Source organism: Megascapheus bottae, chromosome 4 (genome assembly GCF_031878675.1).
Source record: "Megascapheus bottae isolate mThoBot1 chromosome 4, mThoBot2.hap1, whole genome shotgun sequence".
NCBI classification, from domain to species: Eukaryota; Metazoa; Chordata; class Mammalia; order Rodentia; family Geomyidae; genus Megascapheus; species Megascapheus bottae.
This window is the reverse complement of record NC_143512.1, coordinates 27,655,434-27,679,808: the sequence shown is the minus strand read 5'-3', so window position 1 is coordinate 27,679,808 and position 24,375 is coordinate 27,655,434. Positions and strand designations below refer to the sequence as shown.

Below are 24,375 nucleotides of genomic sequence, written 5' to 3'. Positions count from 1 at the left end.
TCATACTAGGTCCTGAGACCTTCTAACATTACTAATGTCAATTTCCTTCCTTTCTAACCTGACAAGATACTTGCTCTGTACTCACCTTTGCACACTGTTTATCTCAGGCTTGCACGTGTGTGTGCGTGCGTGCGTGCGTGCGTGCGTGTGTGTGTGTGTGTGTGACAGAGAGAGAGAGAAAGAGAGGGGAGAGAGAAAGAAATAGAATTATAGAAAAGATCTTCATGAAGCACTCACACAAAATGCCTTATTGAGGAAAGGCAAGTAAAAAATGAGAAAATAAGGTATTAACTCTTAAAGGATTCTGGCACTTATTATAATTTAAAATAAATAATCAGAAATGCCAAAACATACAAAACTATGCTTTAACTCAAAAGCCTCTATAAGACATCAAAAGTGATACAATTTTAATTTTAGACTAAAAAAACATTTGACGAAAATTTTAAAGATACAATGTTGTTATAATTCACAATTTATCTGTTTTATGCTTTGGCTAGAGAATTTCAAAATACGTGAACCAAAAACATTAAGAAATCAGTTTTCTTCTTCTAAAAAACAATAATTAATCTTTCTTTGTATGAAACCAATAGCCTCTACTATGAAATTACTGAAATCTTCAACCTGTCAATAATCTGTAAAACACGTTCTTAAAAGTTCAAAATCCCAAATTTATAATAATCAGGAAGTAATAACCTAAAAGGACATAAGGAAGTAAGAATAACACCAAAAATGTTATTAAAGGAAAAACACTGCTTCATTGAAGAGTATTTATCCAAGAGAATTTTGAAGTGTGTAATGGATTATCAAAGAATGGATATGATGAATTCATACCTATAAGCTAAAGTTCAAATAAATTCATTTTTGGTAGAGAAAGATGGTTATTATATGGCCAAATGGAAACTAATTTAGAAAAATTCAGTCTACCTGATCAAGGGTATAAATTGCTTCCTCTGAAGACTCACAATCTGAGAGATTAATCAAAGCCTCTGCTTTCAAATGAAGACAAAGATTTCTCTGATGAAGACTGCCACCAGATGCACTGATATTTTCTATGTGATTCAGGGCTGACAAAATTAAAGACATCTGAGTGAAGATAACCATATTGTTTATTTTGTTTGCTTTTAAAGAATACTACAGAGTATTATAGTATACAATAACCATGGTATATGACAAGCATAAATTTCTAAAAAAGTACACATATGAAGAATGATTCAAAGTAAATATAAAATTTTCCCTGGTTCTTTATAGAAAATTTTCAATTTAAACCAAAACACCTTAATTTAAAGCCTGTATCTTCACATGACATATAAAACTAAAGATCCTGAAAAGCAACAATGGCTATCTGCATCTGCTATATAATGAAGCACTTAGCTAAAGCCAATACACATAACACATTATGAATACTAGAATGAGGAATGTAAAAGAAGCTCAACTAGAAAAGACCTAAGTGAATTGATTTTCAATTAAAGAAATATATATATAATAACTGGGTTACAAACAGATAGTCACCTTTTGTGATTTGCTAGCCCCCGATGACTCACTTACCACATTCAAACAAGCTCTGAATACCTAAGATTTCTTTTATCTATAGCAGAGAAATTAAGATTCATAAAGGTTCTTTGCACACCAGAAATTTCCTTATTACAAAGGTAGAGGACATCCATCACATAAACTGCTATATGGAGATTTGGCATTCATTTCACCTCCTTAGTGAAATTTAAATTAGAATTTAAATTCAGGGCCTCTTTAAAATGCTATCTGTCTCATTTAGGATGAAAACAGCATTGGCCATTCTTATGTGTAAATCCAAAAGATGTCAAAGATACCTTGATTACATGACAGAATAGCTTCCTTAGGTCTGTGCATTTTGACTTGGGCTTCTGCCAGATGATACCACCCAGCTATACAAAGAGGGCTTTCCTTTAATCCTGAAAAGACAAAAACAAAAGGCAAAAGTTCCCATAAGAACTTAAGGGAATAGCACCACAGTCTACTCTCCAAATCCAACTCTCATCCTCTTTCTCATCTATGCAATCACTAACTACACAGATTTTGTGCAATCCATCTCTCCATTCACATTTCTCCACCCCTCCCACCAACATTTCCATTGAGAACTCCACCATCTTCATCCCAGGTCACTGAGTACCTGACCTCCACTTCTAGGCATCCTCTATACTACAGTCACATATTTCTAAAAAAACAAACAAAAACAACAACAAAACCCCCGAATCATAGTGTAAATTTCTCTTCCTTAAAACTTTCCAGATTCTTCATTGTTCTCAAATTAATTTGAAAACTTAACAAAAAAGAGAAAACAGGTTTCAAGTCCCCTCTCAAATCTTACTTCTGGCTCCTCCCACACTCCACAACCTGTACTATATTCTCAAATCATGGTGAACTACTTAGAATGCGTAAGTTTTCCTTATTCCTTGGCTATTTCAAAGACTCATTTCTTGGGCTAAAATGTTCTCATCCCCTTCACCGACCTGCCTAACTTATATTTGTTAGTCAGATCTTAGCTTGAATGTATGTTCATCCAGAAACAATATACCTGATGAGACTAAGTTAAAGACTTTCCAAAACTTCCTAAAATGTCCCTATATTACAAATCAAAATACTGAGATGTAGAAAATTTAACTAACTATCCCATAGTCTTAAAAATCAGTGAGTAAAAGAGTTGAAATTCAAACCCAAGCGGGACTCCAGAATATGTAGACAGAATTTTTCCCTTTCTTTCCTTAAAGCAAAGACCTAAGATTAATGCCCATTGACTGAATAACAGTCACACCTCAGATTAAATGCTACACATTGTATATTTACCTTCTGTTAAATTACTAATAGCATCATCATACTTTTTGTCCTGTAATGCCTTAATGCCTAAGCCAATGAGGCCTGGGCCACTTTTTGCATTCACTTCTACTAGTTTACAACAATACTGATGTCCTTCATCAGTAAGATTTCCTGGAATTAAAAGAGAAAGTTATCAGTAATATGTGTGTATAAATACAGATACAGATCTAATAGATATATGCAAGATTTCAAGCACCAAACCTATATATTTAAATCCCAAAAGCTGTCATAAATATATTTTATCATAATTTGATTCTAAGAACACAAACTTATATAAATTAGCAAATACAAAAATTATAAAGAAAACTATAATTCTTCATCTTCTTAAGTATTTTAAATAGAAACACTTTATCCAAAGACACTGAACCTCAAGTTGTATCACCAGTAGCCTAAGTTAAGCAACCTATGGCATGTCAGATCTCTCTTTCCTATTCAGGAGGAACAATTTCAGTTGTTAAATGAAAGACCTCTGTTAAAGGAAGATATTCATACCAACCTCTGTCTGTGAGTAGCAATGCATTAAAAAGGTAGCTAAATCCATTGGAATTTTCCAGCATTTTAGGATCAGAACACTGAGCAATGCCTTAATTATAGTCTTTTTAAATTAACAAGCTCAGCAATATGCTTCCATATGATTTTGAACTATCTTCTTTTACAGGGTAATTAAACTTATTAATCATCTAATGACATTTATTTTTAATTTATTCTGATAAAACAATTTTGTTTAGAAAATCTTATATAAAGCCATCATGGTGGCATATGTGTATAAATCTAGCACCAAAGAGGCTGAGGCAGGAGGACTTTGAGTTCAAGGATAGCTTAGGTTCTCAAAAGAAAAGAAAATGTATATGTTTTGCTGTATTTTTATTTTTTTCAACCTCTATCAGTCTTAGGATGCTTATCTCAAGAAAAGCACACAATGAATTTGTATGATTTCTGCTTTTTAAATTAATGAAGAATAGCATTCAGCACTTTAATAAATTAATCATACAGGAAAGTTCTTGAAAAGTAGTTAAGGTTGTTTTAATTTGAAGAAAACAAATAAAAAACAATTTAAAAATAATTTATCTGAAAAGACCTAATGCCTTAATAGCTACGTAAAATATATATGATCCTCGCCATAAGTAGAACCACTATTTCGTTCATAGATGTCAAAGGTAAAGTCTTTGCACAGTACCAATTAGCTTAGTTATTTTAAACTTTTCAAAATTAGAAACATACAGACATAAAACCTATAAGTACTAAGTTATATATTGATTTAGACATTACAATTACAAATTAGCACCAAATTTTTTATCATAACAGCTAAATTATGAAAGCTTTAGTGCCACCTGGCAAAACATGAATTCAAATTGGAAGAAATGCTACTTTGATTAGTAAGAAGTTTGAAAAGTGTCTAGTTAGACACTGGTGGTTCATGCTTGTAATCCTTGCAGCTCAAAGCCAAACTGGGATGGGAAGTCCAGTTCAATGGTAGAGCACTAGCCCTGACCAAAAGAAGCTCAGGAACAGCACTTAGGCCCAGAGTTCAAGCCCCAGGACAAAAAATAAATTAAGAAAAAGACGCATGCCTACTACTATTATGCTTATGTATTTTTCTGTTCATATGTTCTCACTGTTGCTTCCATAAATAGGAAGACTATGCTAGTCTAATACCCTTATATCCTCCTAAACAAAGCAATGCTTTTCCCCTTTTTCTAAGAAGCAGCATTTATTTGTAGATATGTGTATACTAGGCATCAAATCTGTTAAAATACAGCATGCTGAGCCCTGCTCATAGTTTTTGATTTAGTTAAGTCTGGTATATCACTTGATAATTTACATTTCAAACAAGCTCTAGAGATTGTACTTTAAGAACCACAGGTCTATTAATGTTAAACAGTACCATATAGTAAAATATCATATGTCATGTTTACTGTAGTCTAACAAATATAACCTGCCTTTGTTGACCTTGTTAACAAATGGTAACTTTTAGAAAGCATTGATCTCATACATGGGAGACATTCATTAATATTTTTATAATTAGTTAAAAATATCATCATCATGAGTCCCTCAGTTGATGAGTGGATCAACAAGATCTGGTATTTGTACACAATGGAATTCTATGCTGCTGTCAGAAAAAACGACATCGACCCATTTGTTAGGAAATGGAAAGACTTAGAAAAGATCATATTAAGTGAAGTAAGCCAGACTCAAAGGAACTTAGGCTCAATGGTTTCCCTCATTTGTCATAATCAGTAGAAACCTTGGGCTCTACTAGTAGAGATCTGCAATAGAGCAAAACCTTGATACATAAGGCCATATAGTATGAAGCTAATTGAAAGGACCTCCAGGATATTGAAACAAAAGCCATATAACGAATGATTGTTGTCCTTAATGTACTATGTTATCTCTCATCTCCTTTGCTGTCCCTTGGGTATCTCATATTGTTACAGTACCTCACTTTGTTATCTGATATATTGAATTTATTTGTATTTGGTTATTTGAAATTTGATAGGGAAGGGGGGAAAACCAAGATGGGGGAGGGGGGCAGTGGGGGGGAGGGTAAAGGGTACCAAGACATGTGAAAGGGTATCAATGTATGTGAATTAATGCACCTTCTATATGGCAAATATCATGTAACCCATTTATTAAATACAATAAAAATATAAAAAAATATCATCATGAATTGTTAGTCAAGAGGTAATGACTAAAAATTAAAATAGAAAATCAAATATATTTAACATCCAAAAAAGGGTGAAAAAAGATCATTAAAATTTTACCTTCAATTTTACCTTCAATTCTACCTATTTGAGTCAAAACTGTCTTATTCCATAGAAACAATTCATGAGAGATTACCTTGGCAACATAAACTGTGCTTATTAGGAAAAAAAACACATCTGGGATGAAAAAAGGGAAAAGCCAATCATGCATCTCTCCAATGATCATCCAAAGTTAGAGTACCTAAAATTGTACATGGGTAAAAAAAAGTATGTATAAGCAGTTTCCAAAAGGCTGAGATGAGCAGGGTAACTTCTAAAAGAAGGTAAACCGATATAATATACTCTTTGCTAACACACAGAAGTACAACTGCAGAAACAAAATGAGATCTGGGAAGACTATAGCTATGCAGCTCGGCCAAGTGTCACAAAAACCAGCACCATTAATATACTGACATCCTGTGTGAAGACATCTTGCACCCTCAACTCAATTTTCCATATTCATTATTGTTAAGAATATTAGCTTAAAAGTCTTGGCGTAGAATAAAAATAGAAAGAAAATAGATATCATTGCTTTTGAATAGGAAAAATCACTTATTTATCCTCTTCTTAACATTTAAAGGATTCTGAGTCCAGATTTATAACTTTACAGTAGCTTAAAAACATGGGCTTTTTTATTGTTGTTACTTTGTTCATTTGTCTCAAAGTGTCAAGTCAATAGAATAGTCCTATAAGTACTGCACGCTAACCGACTGTGCCACTGGAGCTCCATAGAATAGTTCTGTATGTAATTTTTTGTTTTGTTTTTGTTGTTGTTTTGCCAGTTCTGGGGCTTCAACTCAGGGCCACAGCATTGTCTTTGAACTTTCTCAAGGCTAACACTCTACCACTTGAGTCACAGCACCATTTCCGGCTTTTTATGTGTATGTGGTACTGAGAAATTGAGCCCAGGGCTTTGTGTATGTTGGGTGAACACTCTACCACTAGGCCAAGCTCCCAGCCCCTGTATTTAGTTTTTTGAGTAACCTCCATAATGCTTTCCAGCGTGGTTAAACAATCTTACATTCCCACCAGTAGTGTAGTAATTTCCTATGACTGCATCCTCATTATTAAGTTTTTCTTAATAATGGTCATTCATGTGGTGATGTGAAATCACAGTGTTGTTTTGATTTGTATGGCCAAAGATGTTTAACACTTTTTTTCATGTGTCTATTGCCCATTTTTACTTCCTCTGAAAAATCTCTAAGTCATGAGCCCTTTTTATAGTTGAGTTGTTGAACATTTTTTTTTGAGGGTTTAATTTTTTGAACTCTAAGTATATTTGGGATGTTAGGCCCTTGTCTGATATAAAGCTGGTTAAAAAAAAAAATCCCCCACTCTCTGGGCTTTCTTTTTAGTTTGTGAGCTACGTCCTCACCCTACAAAAACTTTTATGTCTGATGCAATTCCATCCATCAAATCGTCCTTTGCCTTGTGTTTCTGGATCTTTACCTAAAAAGTTCCAACCTGTACTCAGGAGCCCTAGTGTTTCCTCTGTCCCTTCCTATAATAGTCTCATGGTTTTTGGTCAAATGTTGAGGTCTTTAATCCATTTTTAAATGAAGCTGGTGCAAAATGACAGATATGGATCTAGTATCTGTTTTCTGCATGTGAATATACAGTTTTTCCAGCATCATTTGTTGAAGTAGCTGTCTTTCTTCCAGCCTCTTCCACTTCTGAGCATTTATTCAATAGAGCACAAATGAAGCTGCAGTAAAGCTACTAGCACAACTATAGTTCATTACAGTACAATTTATCACAGCCAAGATATGGAATTAGCCCACATGCCCCTCAATGGATGAATGGATCAAGAAAATGTGGTATACATGCACAATGGAATTTTACTGATCCATTACAAAGGATGATACTGCACCAGTCATAAGGAAATGGAAAGACATAAGAAAAGTATATTAAGTGCAGTGAGCCAGACCTAGAAAAACAAAGGTTGCATGTCTTCCCTCATCTATAGTAGCTAGAAAGTGCCTACAGATCTATAAGTAAACATACTGAGTTTGTATGCAAATTGTTATAAATGAATTAACTGAAGTATAACAGACACTATGGAAAGCTCAAATAGCATACAAAGACTAAGTCAAAGACCAACAAAATAAGAAAATCATATTAAGTGAATTAAGCCACACTCAAAGGAACATAGGCTCAATGATTTCCCTCATTTGTAATAATTAGGATAAACTTTGAACTCTTCTAGCAGAGGTTTACAATAGGGCAAAACCTAGATGCATGGGGCCATCTAGGATGAGGATCTCCAGGATATGGAAACAAGAGCCACATAATATTTGATTGTTGTTCTTAATGTACTATGTTATTTCTCATCTCTTTTGTTGTCCCTTGGTTATTCTCATATTGTTACAATATCTTACCTTGTTATCTGGTATAATATATATATATGTTTATTTATTTATTTGAAATAGGATAGGGAAGGGGAGAAAACAAGATGAGGGAAGGGGGTGAGGGGAAGGAAATAGGGACAAAAACATGAGAAGGGGTATCAATGTTTATAAAATAATGCACCTTCTATCTGGAAAATATAATGTAACCCTTCAACTAGTTACAATAAATTTTTTTAATGAAATAGTAAAAAAAAAAAATCAAGAAACAAATACTTGTAAGGAGGGGCTGGAGCCAAGGGGTGAGGGGTAAATAAATAAATAACAAAGCAAGGGGTAGGTTGAAAGTGGGTAAAATGTTGAAGGAGGTGACAGAGATCAAGATGCACTAAATGCATAAATTGCTTTGTTAAGTGGCAAAAAAAAAAAGAAAAATACATACACTATAAAATTAAGAAAAGTGAAGGACAAGGAAGGGATGGATGAACAAGAACACAGAAAATGGTGACAATGCTCAAGACGCATTATATTCATGAACTGCTTTGTTGAATGGCAATTCCTTTGAACTGCTACTTTAAGATAATTGTATTTATTTTTTTAAGCCAAACGGGGGATACTCTACAGGTAAATAAAGCGTGTTTTGCAAGTTAGATGCAAACAAATAGCAATGGAAATCTGTCTCCTAAAGTGTACTAAAAAAAGGTAAATTTTTCTTAAATAACTAACTCATTTTCTGACATACTAGAGAAATTGATACCACAGAATAGTTCTTTTAATAAACCTTTCTTGGGGGTTTAGGAGTCATGTACAATTGGAAAGGACATTTATTTCCTTTGTTTCGTCTGATTTTTCAATTATTTCTAGAATAGAAAACATGTATCTTTTCCAGTTTCAGAAAGAACCCAGAGCCCTATCCCTGCTTGAATTTAACAAACTAAGTTTTCTTATCCTCCCTATTTCAGCAGCAAAGCAAAATAAATTAAAAAGGTCGGTTAACATTAAAAAAAAAAAAAAGTTTCAACAAGCAATTGAACTAGGAAAGCTATTCACAACTTACTACATTCTGCTTTACAAACTGAGTCATTGTGAACACTAATCTTCTAGTTTCAACATTCAAAGCAAGACAAAAGAAAATGAAATGTTTGTCCTCAGTTAGAAAGGAAGTAGTGATTAATTGCTATAAAGTAATGAGTTCTTCAGATACCAAAGTATTTTAAATATTTTGGTATCTTTTAGAGACCTTCAAGATTTTCAGAAGTTCTTAATTTTCAGAACAAAGACACTTTGGATTAGAGGAGGAATAAAAACAAAACAGAAATAATCACACATAATTTCTTATTGTTCTGAAAAGTATTAATCTTTTACCCCAGACCACCAACACTTTAGAGGCACTTAACCTCCTAAAGCACAAATAGGATTCACTAAGAATATAAGTCAAAGTAGGGAGACCTAATCGGTATGATGGCCATTTCCTTTCAGGAATCCCCCTCAACTATCTTTAAAAGCCTTTTCTTTTTGTTTCTTTCTTTTCTTTTTTTTTTTTTTGCCAATCCTGGAGCTTGAACTCAGCCTGCAAGCTTGAACTCTCAAGTTCCGGAGCTTGAACACTGCCTGGACACTGTTCCTGAGCTTCTTTTGCTCAAGGTTAGCACTTTACCACTTGTGCCTTTTCTGACTTCTTCTGTTTATGTGGTCCTGAGACATCAAACCCAGGGCTACATGCATGCTAGGCAAGCAATCTACCATTAAGGCCATCTTTCCAACCCTTAGAAGTAATTCTCAGTAATTTTTCTTCTCTTACATATCAAAGAGTCATTCATATATAAAATATTTTTATGTATATACTCATTTAACAACAAGTGAAAAAAATATAACAGATTAGCAAATAGTTTATAGTTTCTATCACATTGGTATTATTTCTAGTTCTGTTACTGGCTTGAACTTACTCAAGTCAGGAGAATAAGCATGGACAGGGATGATATCCAAACTATTTTAAAACAATCTACTCAACAGAGATACTGACAAAGAGGACAGAGACTTGTGTGAAAATTGAGATGGCCAAACTCTACAACCTCCCAAATATCCTAGGGCAAAGACACTCTCAGTTACACGTTTGCCAACTTCCAACAATCTATCTTTTTTTTTTTTTCCAACAATCTATCTTTTATCAATTCTCTCATTCTTTTCTCCAAAGTATGAAAGTCACAAAGCATTAAGTTTTCATTGAAAGATATTCTTCAAACTGAACATGTTTCACTTCACTAAAAAAAATAAAGCAATCACAAAGTTCATTATTTTATAATACTGGAATATTAGTAAAAATGTTCTTGTGACACTGCCACAAGATGAACATTAAGAAATCTCATCTTTCCCCAATTCAATGTATAACATTAATTTCTGTAGAATACAGTCTAACTCACCTAGCCAAACTACATTTCAGTTATCCTTTTCCTACAAACAAACCTATTTTATTATTCCTAAAAAACAAAACAGAAAATAAAAGACAAAAAAAAAATGTACTTAGCTCCACAGCTCTGTTCAGCCATCTGCAGTAATTTCCAAAAACATCTACTAATGTCAACAGAAATTCAAGAAATCCTTCAATTCCTACCATTTGAAAAACTTTACTGGTGAACAAATGACTCTGTAATTCATAATTCTTCTACATAGTTGTACTTTCCTACATTATCTAGCCTTTTGTGTAAAAAAGGCTATATACTGTATTATTTTATGTACCAAAATACTGTAAAAATATCATATACATGCTGAGCACTAGACCAGTTTTTGACTGACAGCAATATAATTTCCACATAATCACAGACCTCTGGGATAAACAATATAATAAAGAAGAAATTACCTGATTCAATTAAATGCAAACAAATCACTTCTAATGGATAGTGTATGGTGGGATAGATGTTTATCATTCCTTCACAGGCATTCTTCAACCTAGCAGCCTCGTGAGGAAACTTGAAAATACAAAAGCAAAATAAACTAAAGACCAATAGCAATAGAACATATTTATGAACACTTTCCCAAGTAGAAACACATAAAAATCAAGATGGAGATTTTCAGAATCTACTCACTTTGGATAAACACTGAATGAATTGTTTATAAAGCACTTGGTGATCTTCACTTGGAATCGTATCTGATAAGACCAGTGCATTTTCAAATGCAGTTAATAGCTGAAAGAAACAAAAGAAACCTGTTTGGCATACTCCAAAGCCAAATGTTATCATCAGTTCAATGTATAAAACTGCTTGTATGAACTGCACCTTCAATTAGCTGTAAATATACTTTACTGGCTAGCCCTAACAATGTCAATGATGTGTAAAAAAAAAAAAAAAAGTTCTAGGATGCTGAATTACTCTATTTGGCTGTTCATTGAAGTAGTGAGTAAAAACTATAAATTACCATCATTAATTTAATAAAACATTCTTCCATTCTTTCCAATCTTACAAATAAGTCAAACCAAAATATAATCTTGTTTTACTCCTAGTGCCTAGTGTTTTACTCCAAACCCAGGGTCTTATGCCTTCTATGCAAGCCTTCTACTACTAGAGCTACATTCATGAAGCTGAATTCTACTTGTTCTTTAAAAAGGAGACATGGCTGAATTGTACTGAGAGCACTTTTCTTACGCGGTGTTTACTGACTCTGAAGAAAATTTCAAAAGATTTTTTAGTATGTATTGAATAAGAACAGCAGTATGAAAGGCCACGGAAAGCACTTTATAGCACATTATACCATTCATTTGGCTTCATAAGTTCTAACTTTAAAAAGATATTCTTTTTCTTTTTTGGCCAGTCCTGGGGCTTGAACTCAGGGCCTGAGCTCTGTCCTTGGGCTTTCTCAAGGTTAGAGCTCTACCACTTGAACCACAACACCATTTCAGGCTTTTTCTATGTATGTGGTATGGAGAGATCAAACTCGGGTCTTCATGTATGCTAAGCAAGCACTCTACCACTAGGCCAGACTCCTGGCCCTAAAAATAGATACTCTTTTTTTGTTTTTTAATTGTTGGGGTAATGTATAGAGGGGTTACAGTTACATTCTTCAGGTAGTAGGTGCATTACTTCTGACACATTGACACCCCTTCTCATGTTTTTGCCCCATTTCCCTTCCTCCATCACTTTCCAATCATCTTAAAAATAGATATAAAATTTTTTTCATTCACACGTTTTTGTCCTCATCTCTTAAAACACTGCCTGATACAAGATACATTCTTAACAGATATTTTCTGAATAATAAAACAAATCAATGAATAAATGAGTGAACAAATATACAAAAGAAATTAACTTTCTATCCTATATAGAACTTATTAACTGCTAAGGTTCAAAATTTTCATTCAATTTAACAAGTGTACATCAAGTGACCATTATTACAACTCGAAAGTTGTAATAATGATTTTTTTAAACTTACAAATAAAATGTTCTGGTTATAATAGTCTTAAAATTTCTTTTCAATTTATTTTAAAATACACACTAAAAAAGAATGTTATCCAGTATGAATAGTTTAATTGCTAAATGTAAATACTCTAGAAGAACTGTTAACCCTCACACTAATTCAGCATTCTTGTAAGTATAAAGAAGTATATCTTCAAAGTAAAAGTTTTTAACAGAAGTTACAGCAATTTCATCAAAGCAAGGTTTTAATTTCTTTTCCAGGATGCAGTTACTGACATAGTGTACATTCTTATTAATGTGAGAGAATGAAATTCTAATACCCTGAGGATAACTCTACTTCCTTCAGATTATATGAGACTACATGCCAATAATTCTAACTTTATACAGAAAAACCTACATGAATATAAAACTGTAAAAACAAAAATGGATAGTCTGATATACATATACTACCTATTTATCTCCCTTTTCCAAATGCAATTAAATACTCAGTTTTCTTGCCACATGGTGAGAAATAAGTACCAGTTGTTGGGTTTCATTATTCTCATCTTCTGTGCTCTCAGCCAGCAACTGAGTCAATTTTCTCCACAACTGATGAAGCTCTTGGTTATCAGCACCTTCCTCCTGCCTCATCTTTATCAATTTGTGCCATGTTCGAGCTACCTATTGAAAAATAAAAATGGCAGTGGCGATAGATATGAAAATAAAAATTTTATACACTAGTACATAAAAATGCATAAATGCATAAAAAATAAGTTAGTTGGGAAATTCTCAGTTTTTTTTATAAGTACAACAGAGATACCACAGTACACACTAGAATGATGACTACATTCAACATCCCCATAATTTACATCTATGGAGATTCCTCAAATGTGTCTAAAAATGTTCCCCACGTGAAACTTTATCCAACTTCTAAACAATTGAAGAAAGGTTTAGAAGTTATGATACCTTAAATCTGAATTCTAATTTATATCTTCAAAGCATTATAGTTTACCTTTTAAATTATATTGATAACATACTACACGTTAACTTTTTTAAATTTAAGCTTAAAATAGCTTTTTTCTAATAACAGTTTTACTAAAGTAAGTCTAGGGCACTAGAAAACCAACAACCAACCTCTAGATGTTTCTTTTCTTGGTAATACAGATCCACAAGTTTCTTACAGACATCACACCACTTCTGTTTGTCAACACTTAAGTCAAAAAGAGGAGGAGGGGAGATGTTAAGGTGTCAATTTGACAGTGAAAAATATGAAGGACTTATAACATCAAACATTAAAACTCCCAATATTATCAGTTTAAATCAGAAAACATTCTTTTTATACTACAGTAAAATTTTATGACTTCTGTTAAAAATAAAAAGGTTTAAAAACTATCTTTTGTTATGCTGACTAAAAATAATACTAAAACCTCAAACTTAGTTCTGCTAATAGCAATGTTTTGATGCTATTTCAATCACGAGAGTCTGACATCTCCAATGGCAGTAAATGTTTAGAGTGCTTCTACATCATTTCAATCAGTTTATTTTCACTCAAGCTTATGAAGATACTAACCTTTCCCTTATATTCATTACCTTTCATAAAGATCCAGGAGCTTTTGGTAAACACCAGGTAAGTCATCTTTGGCATTTATGTGGTTACACTTTTCATATAAGCTTGCCAACCCCTACAGAAGAAAGCAGGAGTGTTATTCTTACCAAAACCACCGTATCACATTTATTTTTTTAATAATGTGATAATCCCTAAAGATAATTTATCATAAAGATTATCATAGTGTATAGGTAAAATATATGAGGTTTTCTGGAAAAAAATCTGGAGATAAAATTAAGGATGGGAGGGTATAGGCACAGATTAAAGAAATAGTCTACGAGTACATTTTTTTTTGGAATTTGGATAATAGGCATAAAGTTAGTTTATTATGCTATTCATTTTATTTTGAAAACGCATTTGAAATGTTTCACACTATTTTTCAAAAAAAATTTAGCGTGTTTTAGAAAGTAGCTTTTTGGAGGTATTATTGATATAAAATACTGTATATATTGAAGATGTACAACTTGATATCTGATAAATGTACATATTGTGAAATGCATACACTACAACCAAGTTAATTAGCATAATCATTCTACCATATAGTTACCATATTGTACATATGAGTGTATTTGTGTACTAGATGTACTTTTAAGATCTTATTTTGATACTCCTTTATGACATGGCCAAAAATCCAAGTAGCTGGGTGCGGTGGCTCACTCCTCTAATCCTAACTACTCAGGAGGCTGAGATCTGAGGATCACAGTTCAAAGCCAGCCCAGGCACTAACGTCTGCCTGTAAGACTCTTATCTCCAATTAACCACTGGAAAACAGGAAGTGGGATTGTGGCTCAATGGGTAGAGCAGTAGCCTGGCGCTAAAGAGCTCAGGGACAACACCCAGGCCCAGAGTTGAAGTCCCACAACCAAAAATAAATAAATACAAGTAGTCTTTGGAAATTAATATTTTTATTTCAAATAAAGATCCAGATATCCTCAATTAACATTTTACCAGACACTTTAAATTCATATTCATTTTTAGCTGAGACAAAAAAGGTTCACTCACCACAGCATGCTAATATATATATTAATACAATTAATACATACATATTAATATAATTTCAGAGATGTGATTAACATATGAAACAAATAAATATTAAAGATAAAAACATTGGAAAATTTAACTAAGAAACAATTAAAACAAAAAGAAAAAATAACTGCAACATACAAGGCAGAAAATTGAAAATTTTATATTAATTTTAGATAAACTTATGAGTATATACTTCATTTTCCCCAGCTGATAATAGATCTAGATAAGTATGAACATATAATTTAATAGGAGTTACAAAATTATTTTTCAACTTTAGTCTTCACATACAAAATAATCCATAGAGTAGGATGTAAAAAATGATAAATATCTTTGACAGTACTGTTTTTCCAAAATAACTTGGAAGTTTAGGTGACCAATAAATAGAATATTATTCTTATATGGGTAAAAGAAGATTTAAGTACTTATTTTCAAATGGTTACCACTATTTGTAAAAATTAAAATATACCAATTTCCCATACTACAGAAAAATAATGTCCACATACCTGCCAAGCTAGTAACTGGTCTGGCTCTAGTTCAGCAGCTTTCTTATAAGCACCCTGAGCTTGATCCGGTTGTTCTAGCTCAGCTGCAGCAACACCAATAAAAACCCAGGCATTATAGTTATTTTTCTCTTGTTTTAACACTGTCTGATTAAAAAAAAATTAAGAGTAAGTCATTAAATTTTGGCAACTACTGAAGAAATAACAATAAAACAACAGTCTGTAAAGAGTCAGGAAATTGATTTATGATGAGGTGACCTGCAAAATGCTACCTAACCTCTCTGGCTGCAGTTCCTTAAAGGAGAGAGGAATTAATGGTACCAGTTTGTGAAGGGTGTAGGATATAAGGTAGTTTTCTAAAGCTGTCCAAGTGATCATGATACTTACAAAAAATATCTTTGTTTCTCTTTGAAAATACTGGGTATCCTCCCCTGATATTTCTGGTAAACTCACAAAACTGTTCTCTACTTCATTTCACTTCATCCAACTCTAATAATTTTCTTTACTATAATGTTTTCGATAGTATCAAACAGGTTTTGTTTTGTTTTTTTTTTTTTTTTTTTTTTTTTTTTTTGCCAGTCCTGGGCTTGAGCTCAGGGCCTGAGCACTGTCCTTGGACTTTCTCAAGGCTAGAACTCTACCACTTGAGCCTCAGCACCACTTCCAGCTTCTTTTCTATGTATGTGGTACCAAGGAATCAAACCCGGGTCTTCATGCATGCTAGGCAAGCACTTTAACCACTAGGCCAAACTCCTGGCCCCTAGTATCAAATAGGTTTTTGTAGCAATTATAAGCTAGAGAAAAGTAAAGACACTGACATGCATATACCAAATGTATGTTCAAATTAAATAGCAATTGATCAGTGTTTAAGTAACACCTGCCATATGCAATAAAAACTACACATGTAGAATTTCAGAAATAAAAGCTACTTACTAAGGTAAAATGAAATACCTTGAAACAGGAGTAAATATATTCTAGAAAGGGAAAAGCAAAACTAGTAGACAATCTAATATTGACCTCTCAAGATATTACATATTCTTAGGAAAATAAAAGCATTCTTATGAGTTGAACAAGTCAATCCATTAGGCCTATATGTATGCAAAGAATACTTCTGATAATCTGCTACCAAAATACTGTACAAGTTCCACTATATCTAATAGGGTACCTCCTAAAAACTCTATCCCAACACTGGGGCCTTAATGCCATGTTCTAAATGCCAACTATGATGCCTGGTCTACAACTGCTGAACAAATGCCACCGTCAACCACTCATCATTAATTACTATCTGCCTAATTATCACATTTTCCAAATCTGAAACACTTTTTAAGGAGTATTTACAAGATGGTGAAATGGGTATAAAATTCTGAGAAATTGCTGGGTGCCATGGCTCACACTATAATCCTAGCTACTCAGGAGGCTGAGATATGAGGTTCAAATCCAGCCCAGGCACAAAAGTCCCTGTCAGACTCTTATCTCTAAGTAACCAGGATAAAACCAGAAGTGGTGCTGTGGCTCAAGTGGGAGAGCAGTAGCCTTGAGCTGAAGAGCTCTGGGACAGAGCCCAGAGCTAGAATTCAAGCCCCATGACTGATCAAAACACAAACCAAAAAAATCCACAAAAACAAAACGAAACAAAATAAAATTCTAAAAATTGCAAGGGGGGGAGGGTGTCAGGCAAAGTGTAGAAAACAAGGAAGGTGGTAACACTGTTTGATAAGAAATGTATGCATTTCCTTACTTATGTAACTGTAGCCCCACTGTACATCACTTTTACAATAAAATAAAATTGAAAAAAAAAAAGATACTTGACTCTACCTGTATAAAAAAATTTATTCAGGGGCTGAATGTGATCTTGCATGCCTATAATTCCAGCACTGGGGAGGCTGTGAAAAGAGTATTAGGAGTTTAAGGCTAGTTCGAGCTACATAGCATGTACTAGGTTACACAACCTGAGGATATACAGCAGGCCCCTATAGTTTGTTGTGAATGAGTCTATCTTGCTAAATTCTATCTTGCTAAAAATGAATGAAATGAATGAAGACCAATACATTTATTTTCAATCTGTAATCTATGTCCTACAGGTAAGTAATCAGATGCTTTCCACTAATATGTTTTCTGGCTATGATTTCTAGTTGAGTCTCTCCAATACAAATTATGCATTACTAGGTGGAACTGCTATCTGAATTCTGCAGAAAACCTATAAAAGGCAGATTGCCTCAGTAGTAATGTGCAATAAAAATTGGTTCATATGTAAAGTATTAAATAGACCAAATACTTATCTATGTTTTCTTACTCCATCTCTCACCCTGAGTGTAATGAGTCTCTTCATCTTCTATATAACGATTATTACCATCACAGCTTCTTAAGTCACAACCAGAAAGCTAAACTTTACAAGGTCATCCTTTATTCTTTAAATTCTCATCCTCATATTACATATTTCTCTTGACCCTGCCCAATCAATCGTCTCCATACTACTCTGGATCAGCCAATCACTTTAGGCTATTACTCTAAAGTGTTATATGCTGCAGCCAATTTCTTTTATCTCTCACAACCAGGCCAGAAGGTAAAGGGGAAAAACTCTCCTTGCTTACATGTTACCAACATTCCTCTTCTGTTCTTATTTCAAAAACACTACTTCCTTTAAAGCTAAAGTTATCAAATCATACCTTGGTGTTATGAACATTAATGATGTCTCACTGAGCATGGTACCCTATTAGTTTTTAACCTTCACACTACTCATTACCCAGAATCTTGACTTCTAGCATGCCAATATTCTGTTCTTATACCTTCCCTGTTCAATTACTATTAATGATTTCCATAGCAACAATTCTTAAATCTTTATTATCCCAAATTCTTAACCCCATGCTCTTTTTTCCACTACTTAACACACTACTTCATATTTTTCATCCATTCTTACCCAGGTCAAAATTCTATGACCCATCATGTCACTACTTCCTTAACATCACATTCTGAACTCCTCTGTCTCGTATTCATCTTGTCATTCTCACTATGCCTAGTTGAGCCCCATCACTTCTGCATATCTAAACTTGAGAAGCTGAACACAGAAGGGATAAAACTACAGCCGAGTTCACCGATTTCACCTTACAAAGTAAAAATTCAGTGGGTCTGTATCCTTCTAGTTCTTCTAGATTCTTACGAGTAACTTGGTTTTCTCCCTCATTAGGAATAACAACTGCTTCAAACTTACTTTTGTCTCAAATCTCTTAGGCAAGCCATCTCCCACTATCAATTTATACTTCATCAGAAAAAAAAAAGCCATCAGAAGAGACTGTTCAACTTTCTCATCACCAAATCTATAGAGGATACACTATATCAAGCTTTTCTCTTTGTATGATAGAAGTTAAAGGCCTACTCCCAAGTACTGAATTTCATCTTCTCTAACCTTTCCAAGGACTTTACTTCTACCACCACCCTCTGTCTTTCCTGACTACTCTTTCTAATAGGAATATTTGCTTCACACACAAATGAGCTTCTGAATCTTGATCCTCTCACCCACAAAACAAATAGAATGTCAACATACCATTAAAGAATAAACTTTAAAACATATTAGAATTAAAAGGTATATTTGACCCATTCAGATTTTGAGAAACTGGCCTTGATAATTTATCAATATAGAGAAACATAAAATTAAGAGTAGCAAAAATAATTTCTCCTACTAATGAAGATTACAGTAAGAAGGTATTAGCCTAACCACTTTCTTGATTCTCCTAAATGGTTTTACAACATATGTTGCATTTGAAGAGTAAATGATTCAAATTTTACAATAATATAAATTGGGAACATATTTCATAGTGGAAGAAACAAATATTGGTTACCTTACAATGTTTCAAAGCTTCTTTGTATTCTTTGTTTCTGATTGCATCTCTTGCACTTTTTAAAGCAGTCTTTACCTCTTTGCTGGACATTCTATTAAAGCAAAAAGCTTGAGTGAGTATATGGTAGTATCTACTTAACTGTAAGTATTCAAATAAACTTAGTCATCTGAAGAGAATGCCTTTATTTGAACCTTCCCTTTAATCTACTACACACATAATTCCTGCATCTCCTTAGATTTTTATTCAAATATAGTTTCCAGTGAAAACTAGCTGAGATACACCACTTTAAGATTTAATCTTTCTAGTCTCCCACTCATAGCCACCTCCCATATTGCCTCACACTTTTCCTATGCTTTATTCCACATCAAAGCAGTTATCACATGTCAGATACTACATATTCTACTTTTTATTTGTAACCTACCAGAATATAAGTTCATGAAGGCAGAATTTACTCAACGAGTATTACGGCTTTATTTTTCTTTTCAAAATCTAGCCTTATACAGTTCTTTAGTTTTATATGTGTGTATCACCTTCTTTAGATGGATAATGGTATTAGTGTACTATGTTAGTGATCTACCTTTTGGGTAATTTTGTTCCCTTAAACATTTGTAGTCTCCTGATGAATTTAAGAGATCATGGAGAAAGCAGGAAACACAAAGAAAATAACAAAAGTTTCCCTTTTTAAACATTCAATTATGATTGAATTTCACTAGTTTATTGGTAAGAGGGAGTAAGTTTTGAAAAAAAAAAACCTTTAGTTTATACTAGGAACTGAACTCAGGCATGCTAGGCAGGTGCTCCACTACTTGTGCCATGCTTCCGATCCAAATATTTAATCAAAATATAAAAATTAGGACATTAAAATTTCAATCTATAGGCAATACCAGATTCCCGAAACAGGGAGAAAAGTAATAATATGCCTAGTTACAATTATATAATTTAAGGCAACATATTCATATGCTCATATCTTTCTGAATATTGTCTTACCTGCAATTTTTTTGGTATTAATTTGTAGGTGAAAGCTTGAGAAAGAGCTTTTGTGGACTACACGTCTTGACAGCAGCAGATAAAAATTTTCAATGCTGCCAGGTGCTGTGGCTCACACCTGTAATCCTGTCTACTCAGGATGCTGAGAACTGAGGATCAAGATTCAAAGCCAGCCCGAGCACAAAAGGACCTGAGACTCTTATCTCCAATTAACCTCTAGAAAATGAGATGTGGGGCTTGGCTCAAGGGTAGGGCAGTATCCAAAAGTTTCAATGCTGATTTCACATTAAAGTTTCTCAAGTTCCCCTGGACAAAATAACCCAAAGACTAAAAGAGAAGACATTAATGATGACAAAAACTGATATAGACCTAGAGGGACTTGAAAGAAGCCCAGAACTGGTGGTTATAACCCACCAGTATTAAATGGCCCATTACTCTAGCTCAGGAGGCTGAGACCTGGAAGATGGAAGTTAGAAGCCAGCACTAACAGAACCTGTGAGTTCATCTGTAATTAACCAGCAAAAGCAGTAATTATTGATTAAATTAAAAGTGACATTCAAGTGAAAATTCAGGATGTTGATTCAAGATTAAAAAGAATTTGGCCTAGTAGTAGAGTGCTTGCCTAGCATGTGCAAAGACCCAGGTTTGATTCCTCAGTACCACATACATAAAAAAGCCAGAAGTGGTGCTTGGCTCAAGTGGTAGAGCTCTAGCCTTGAGAAAGCTCAAGGACAGTGCTCAGGACCTGAGTTCAAGCTCCAAGACTGACACCACCACCACCATCACCAACAAATACACACACACACACACACACACGCAGATGTAAACACACATGGAATATTCCAGAAAGTCTAAGGGGGAAGTTTAGGATAGCAAATGTACTTTTAGGGGCCAGGAGTTTGGCCTAGTGGTGGAGTGCTTGCCTAGCATGCACAAAGACCCAGTTCAATTCTTCACTACCATATACATAGAAAAAGCCAGAAATGGTACTCTGGCTCAAGTAGTAGAGCCTAGCCTTGAGAAAGCCCAAGGACAGTGCTCAGTGCCCTGAGTTCAAACCCCAGGACTGGCAAAAAAAAAAAAAAAAAAAATATATATATATACACACACATACATGATCAAGCAAACAAACAAACAAATCAAAACCACAATCTTTCTAGAATAAAAGGAAAAAAAAATTACCTAGTTCTATCACCCAGTTTTTAAATAGGAGCATACAAGATAGAATCAATCAACACTATAAACTGCATGCAGTGTTAGGGGCTTGACGCAGCATCTCTAGCTTGTCATGATTATTTTCTCTACCTGTCTCCATCCCTTTGTCAGTGCAAATAAGCCTCAAGAGGTATTTGGGCAACTTATTTCTGTGTCACATTTTATAAATCACACTGATCTCACTGCTTCTTTAACCATAACCTCGGTGTTCAATCCCTTTTCTTTTTATCTTCCCTGTTCTTTTCCTTAATCATCTTTCTCCTCCGTTCCCAATGAACTAGTTTCAAAAAAAAAGGAACAATTGTGCATATTTGTGGACTTGTACATATGTATATATATCAATATGCACAACCATTTCCCTTTGCTACATAGAAAGTGAATCAAACTAAGGGACTACTTAAGGAAGGGGAGAGGAGAAGGGGAGAGGAGAAGGGGAAAGGAAAGGATGTATGGTTTTAATACATTGCAAGTATATGAGTGTAGCATGCAGACACTCAATGTAAGTTGTTTATCAGTAGGGGGAAGGTATCCCTCAATGGAAGTTGTTCATCACTAGGGGGAAGAGATACCTTCCCCCTAAGACATATGAATTATTACAGAACTGAACACTGGACTAAGGAACAGTAAACACAAGTGCAATTGGAATTCAAAAGAGTGTGTTGTGTAAAACAATTACTAGACAGGTACAATACATAAAAAGGGAGAAAAGATGAAAGTTACATCAGTCAGAAACAACCATCTTCACAAAAAGAGATGGAAATTAGTAGACTAAGTAACAGAAATGACAGGAAAACAAGGCTGAATAGCTCAAAAAGGATTTACCAAATAACAGCAGATAATCAAGTTAGACAGGAAAAGTAGAGGTTAAAATTACAAAAACTTGAAGTCAGACAAGTCTGGGCTTAAATAAACAAAGCAGCAAGCTAGAAACCATTAAAAACTTCAAAAGTAAGTTGTATTTAAAAACCCAAGAAATACACTGCATTTTCTCTGGATAACTAATTCTAGTAACCAATATCCTTCCACGTACATGCAGATCCATAATTACAATTACCCACGCTTCAGTGCAATCCTCTATCGCCTTTTCATTCCTTCTTCAGTTAGCATGTTATGCTGGCATCCAGTCTCCTTCTCTACACCTAACATTTATGTAAATATGTAAGCATATATGTAAGCGTATAAGTTTCAAAGCACAAAATAATATGCTACTTTCTAGACATAAAAAATAGTTCCTTTTTTAAAGTATGTAGGAGAAAGCAGAGGCTTATTCACTAATTTTTAAACAAGCATTTGTTGAAAACTGACCACATACTAGGCCTCTTTCAAACCTTTTCAGTAAAAACATCTCAAAAATGATTCCATGAAGCTGGGTGCCTTTGGCTCACACCTGTGAGCCTCAAGATGCTGCGATCTGAGGATCATGGTTCAAAGCCAGCCCTGGCACGAAAGTCCGTAAGACTCTTATCTACAAATAAACAACAGAAAACTGAAAGTAGCATTGTGGCTCAAGTGGTAGGGTGCTCCTAGCCCTGAGCAAGCTCAAGGACATTGCTCAGGCCCAGAGTTCAAGCCCCATGACTGACAAAAAAAAAAGAAAAGTAAGTCTTATATAACCCCATACTCATCCATTTGGGATATATTTCCCTCTATTTTAAGTGCTTTCACCACTTCAAGTAACTTCACTTTTCTCCACAAACCTCTATTAATGCTTTTTCCTACTATCTCTCTTCACTCATTTCCCCTCACTCCCATCTGTATTTTAAAACATTTTTGCTCATTTTCGCACAATAAAATTTTTCGTACTTACATCATACAAAGTTTCTGCCCAAAACTGTATTTTTTTAAAGTTAGAACGTGATCACACAAAAAAGCAATGTTATCCCTCAAAGGTATCAACTATAAGAAATGAATTTGCATGTTTAAAGTCTTCTGCAGTCTCCTATAGGTCTACTATAGAATCCTAGTTACTTAGGAGGCTAATGTTCCTGCCTCAAAAGCAGCAGAGGCAGAAAAGACTACAAAGACTCAAAGGCTCCATATCCCATTAAGCACAAAAAAAAAAAAAAAAAAAAAAAGCCAGAGGTAGCAGGTATAGGTCAAACGGTAGAGTGGCAGACCAGAAAATGGGAAGTCAGAAATTCAAACCCAGTACTACCAATAAAAAGGAAAAAAGCACCAGTTCTGACAGGCAGTGCCGGTGATTAAAAAATGATGTATGTTCAGAAAAGAGTGTCCAAAAAATTAAGAAGCCTGAAATTGTCTGAGAACTAGCATTATTAGAAGAAATTATGAAAGACTGTGAAGAAGATAATTAGAAGAAATTATGAAAGACTGTGAAAAGGATAATTAGTGAAGAAGTGGGAGAAAGAATTGTCCAAAGTGTGAGATCATAATGAATTAAAACTAAAGAAAGATCAAATTCAGTTCAAATTAAGAACTTTTATAACTTAAGACAAATGTGGAACAGGATACTCAAAAGAAGTGTGTTTCCCATCAGTGGGGAGGAAAAAGCACTGACTGGATAATCAGTTGGCAGAAATACCAAAACACTAACAATGGCAGAGGAAAATGAAACCAGAATCCTCTTAGATTCCTCCAGAACTTTGAAGCCTTAAAGTATTTACCTAGTCCCAACCTACTGCAGCACCTGCTCTCACTGACAGTGCCAGGGAGAGTGGAAGAAAAATGCGTGTTCCTGAAATCCTGTCATCACACTACGGGTCTGTGAAAATGGCCATAGAGAGCAAATACAAATCATGGCAACAGTAGTATGTCATAGGAAAAAAAAACATAATTAAATTATAGTTTTATAGCTCTGAATACCAGCAGATATTGTTTCTACGGAAAGTATGTTCTACAATTCAGATTAATGCAAGACAACTTTTGG

At 34.1% G+C, this 24,375-nt stretch overlaps 1 protein-coding gene across 1 annotated transcript in view; it reads right to left on the bottom strand.

Annotated features, from left to right (window-relative positions):
• The window catches only part of Skic3 (SKI3 subunit of superkiller complex), a 72,614-nt gene that overhangs the window by 46,984 nt on the left and 1,255 nt on the right, over positions 1-24,375 (bottom strand). The window contains exons 2-11 of the mRNA XM_090331610.1: positions 19,287-19,377; positions 15,454-15,597; positions 13,909-14,000; positions 13,453-13,528; positions 12,859-12,999; positions 11,020-11,118; positions 10,794-10,902; positions 2,821-2,961; positions 1,827-1,928; positions 925-1,064 (exon numbers count right to left, since the gene is read on the bottom strand). Of these exons, the coding sequence (XP_090187736.1) occupies positions 925-1,064; positions 1,827-1,928; positions 2,821-2,961; positions 10,794-10,902; positions 11,020-11,118; positions 12,859-12,999; positions 13,453-13,528; positions 13,909-14,000; positions 15,454-15,597; positions 19,287-19,376 (1,134 nt within the window). The 5' untranslated portion in view covers position 19,377. The remainder of the gene's footprint in view (positions 1-924; positions 1,065-1,826; positions 1,929-2,820; positions 2,962-10,793; positions 10,903-11,019; positions 11,119-12,858; positions 13,000-13,452; positions 13,529-13,908; positions 14,001-15,453; positions 15,598-19,286; positions 19,378-24,375) is intronic.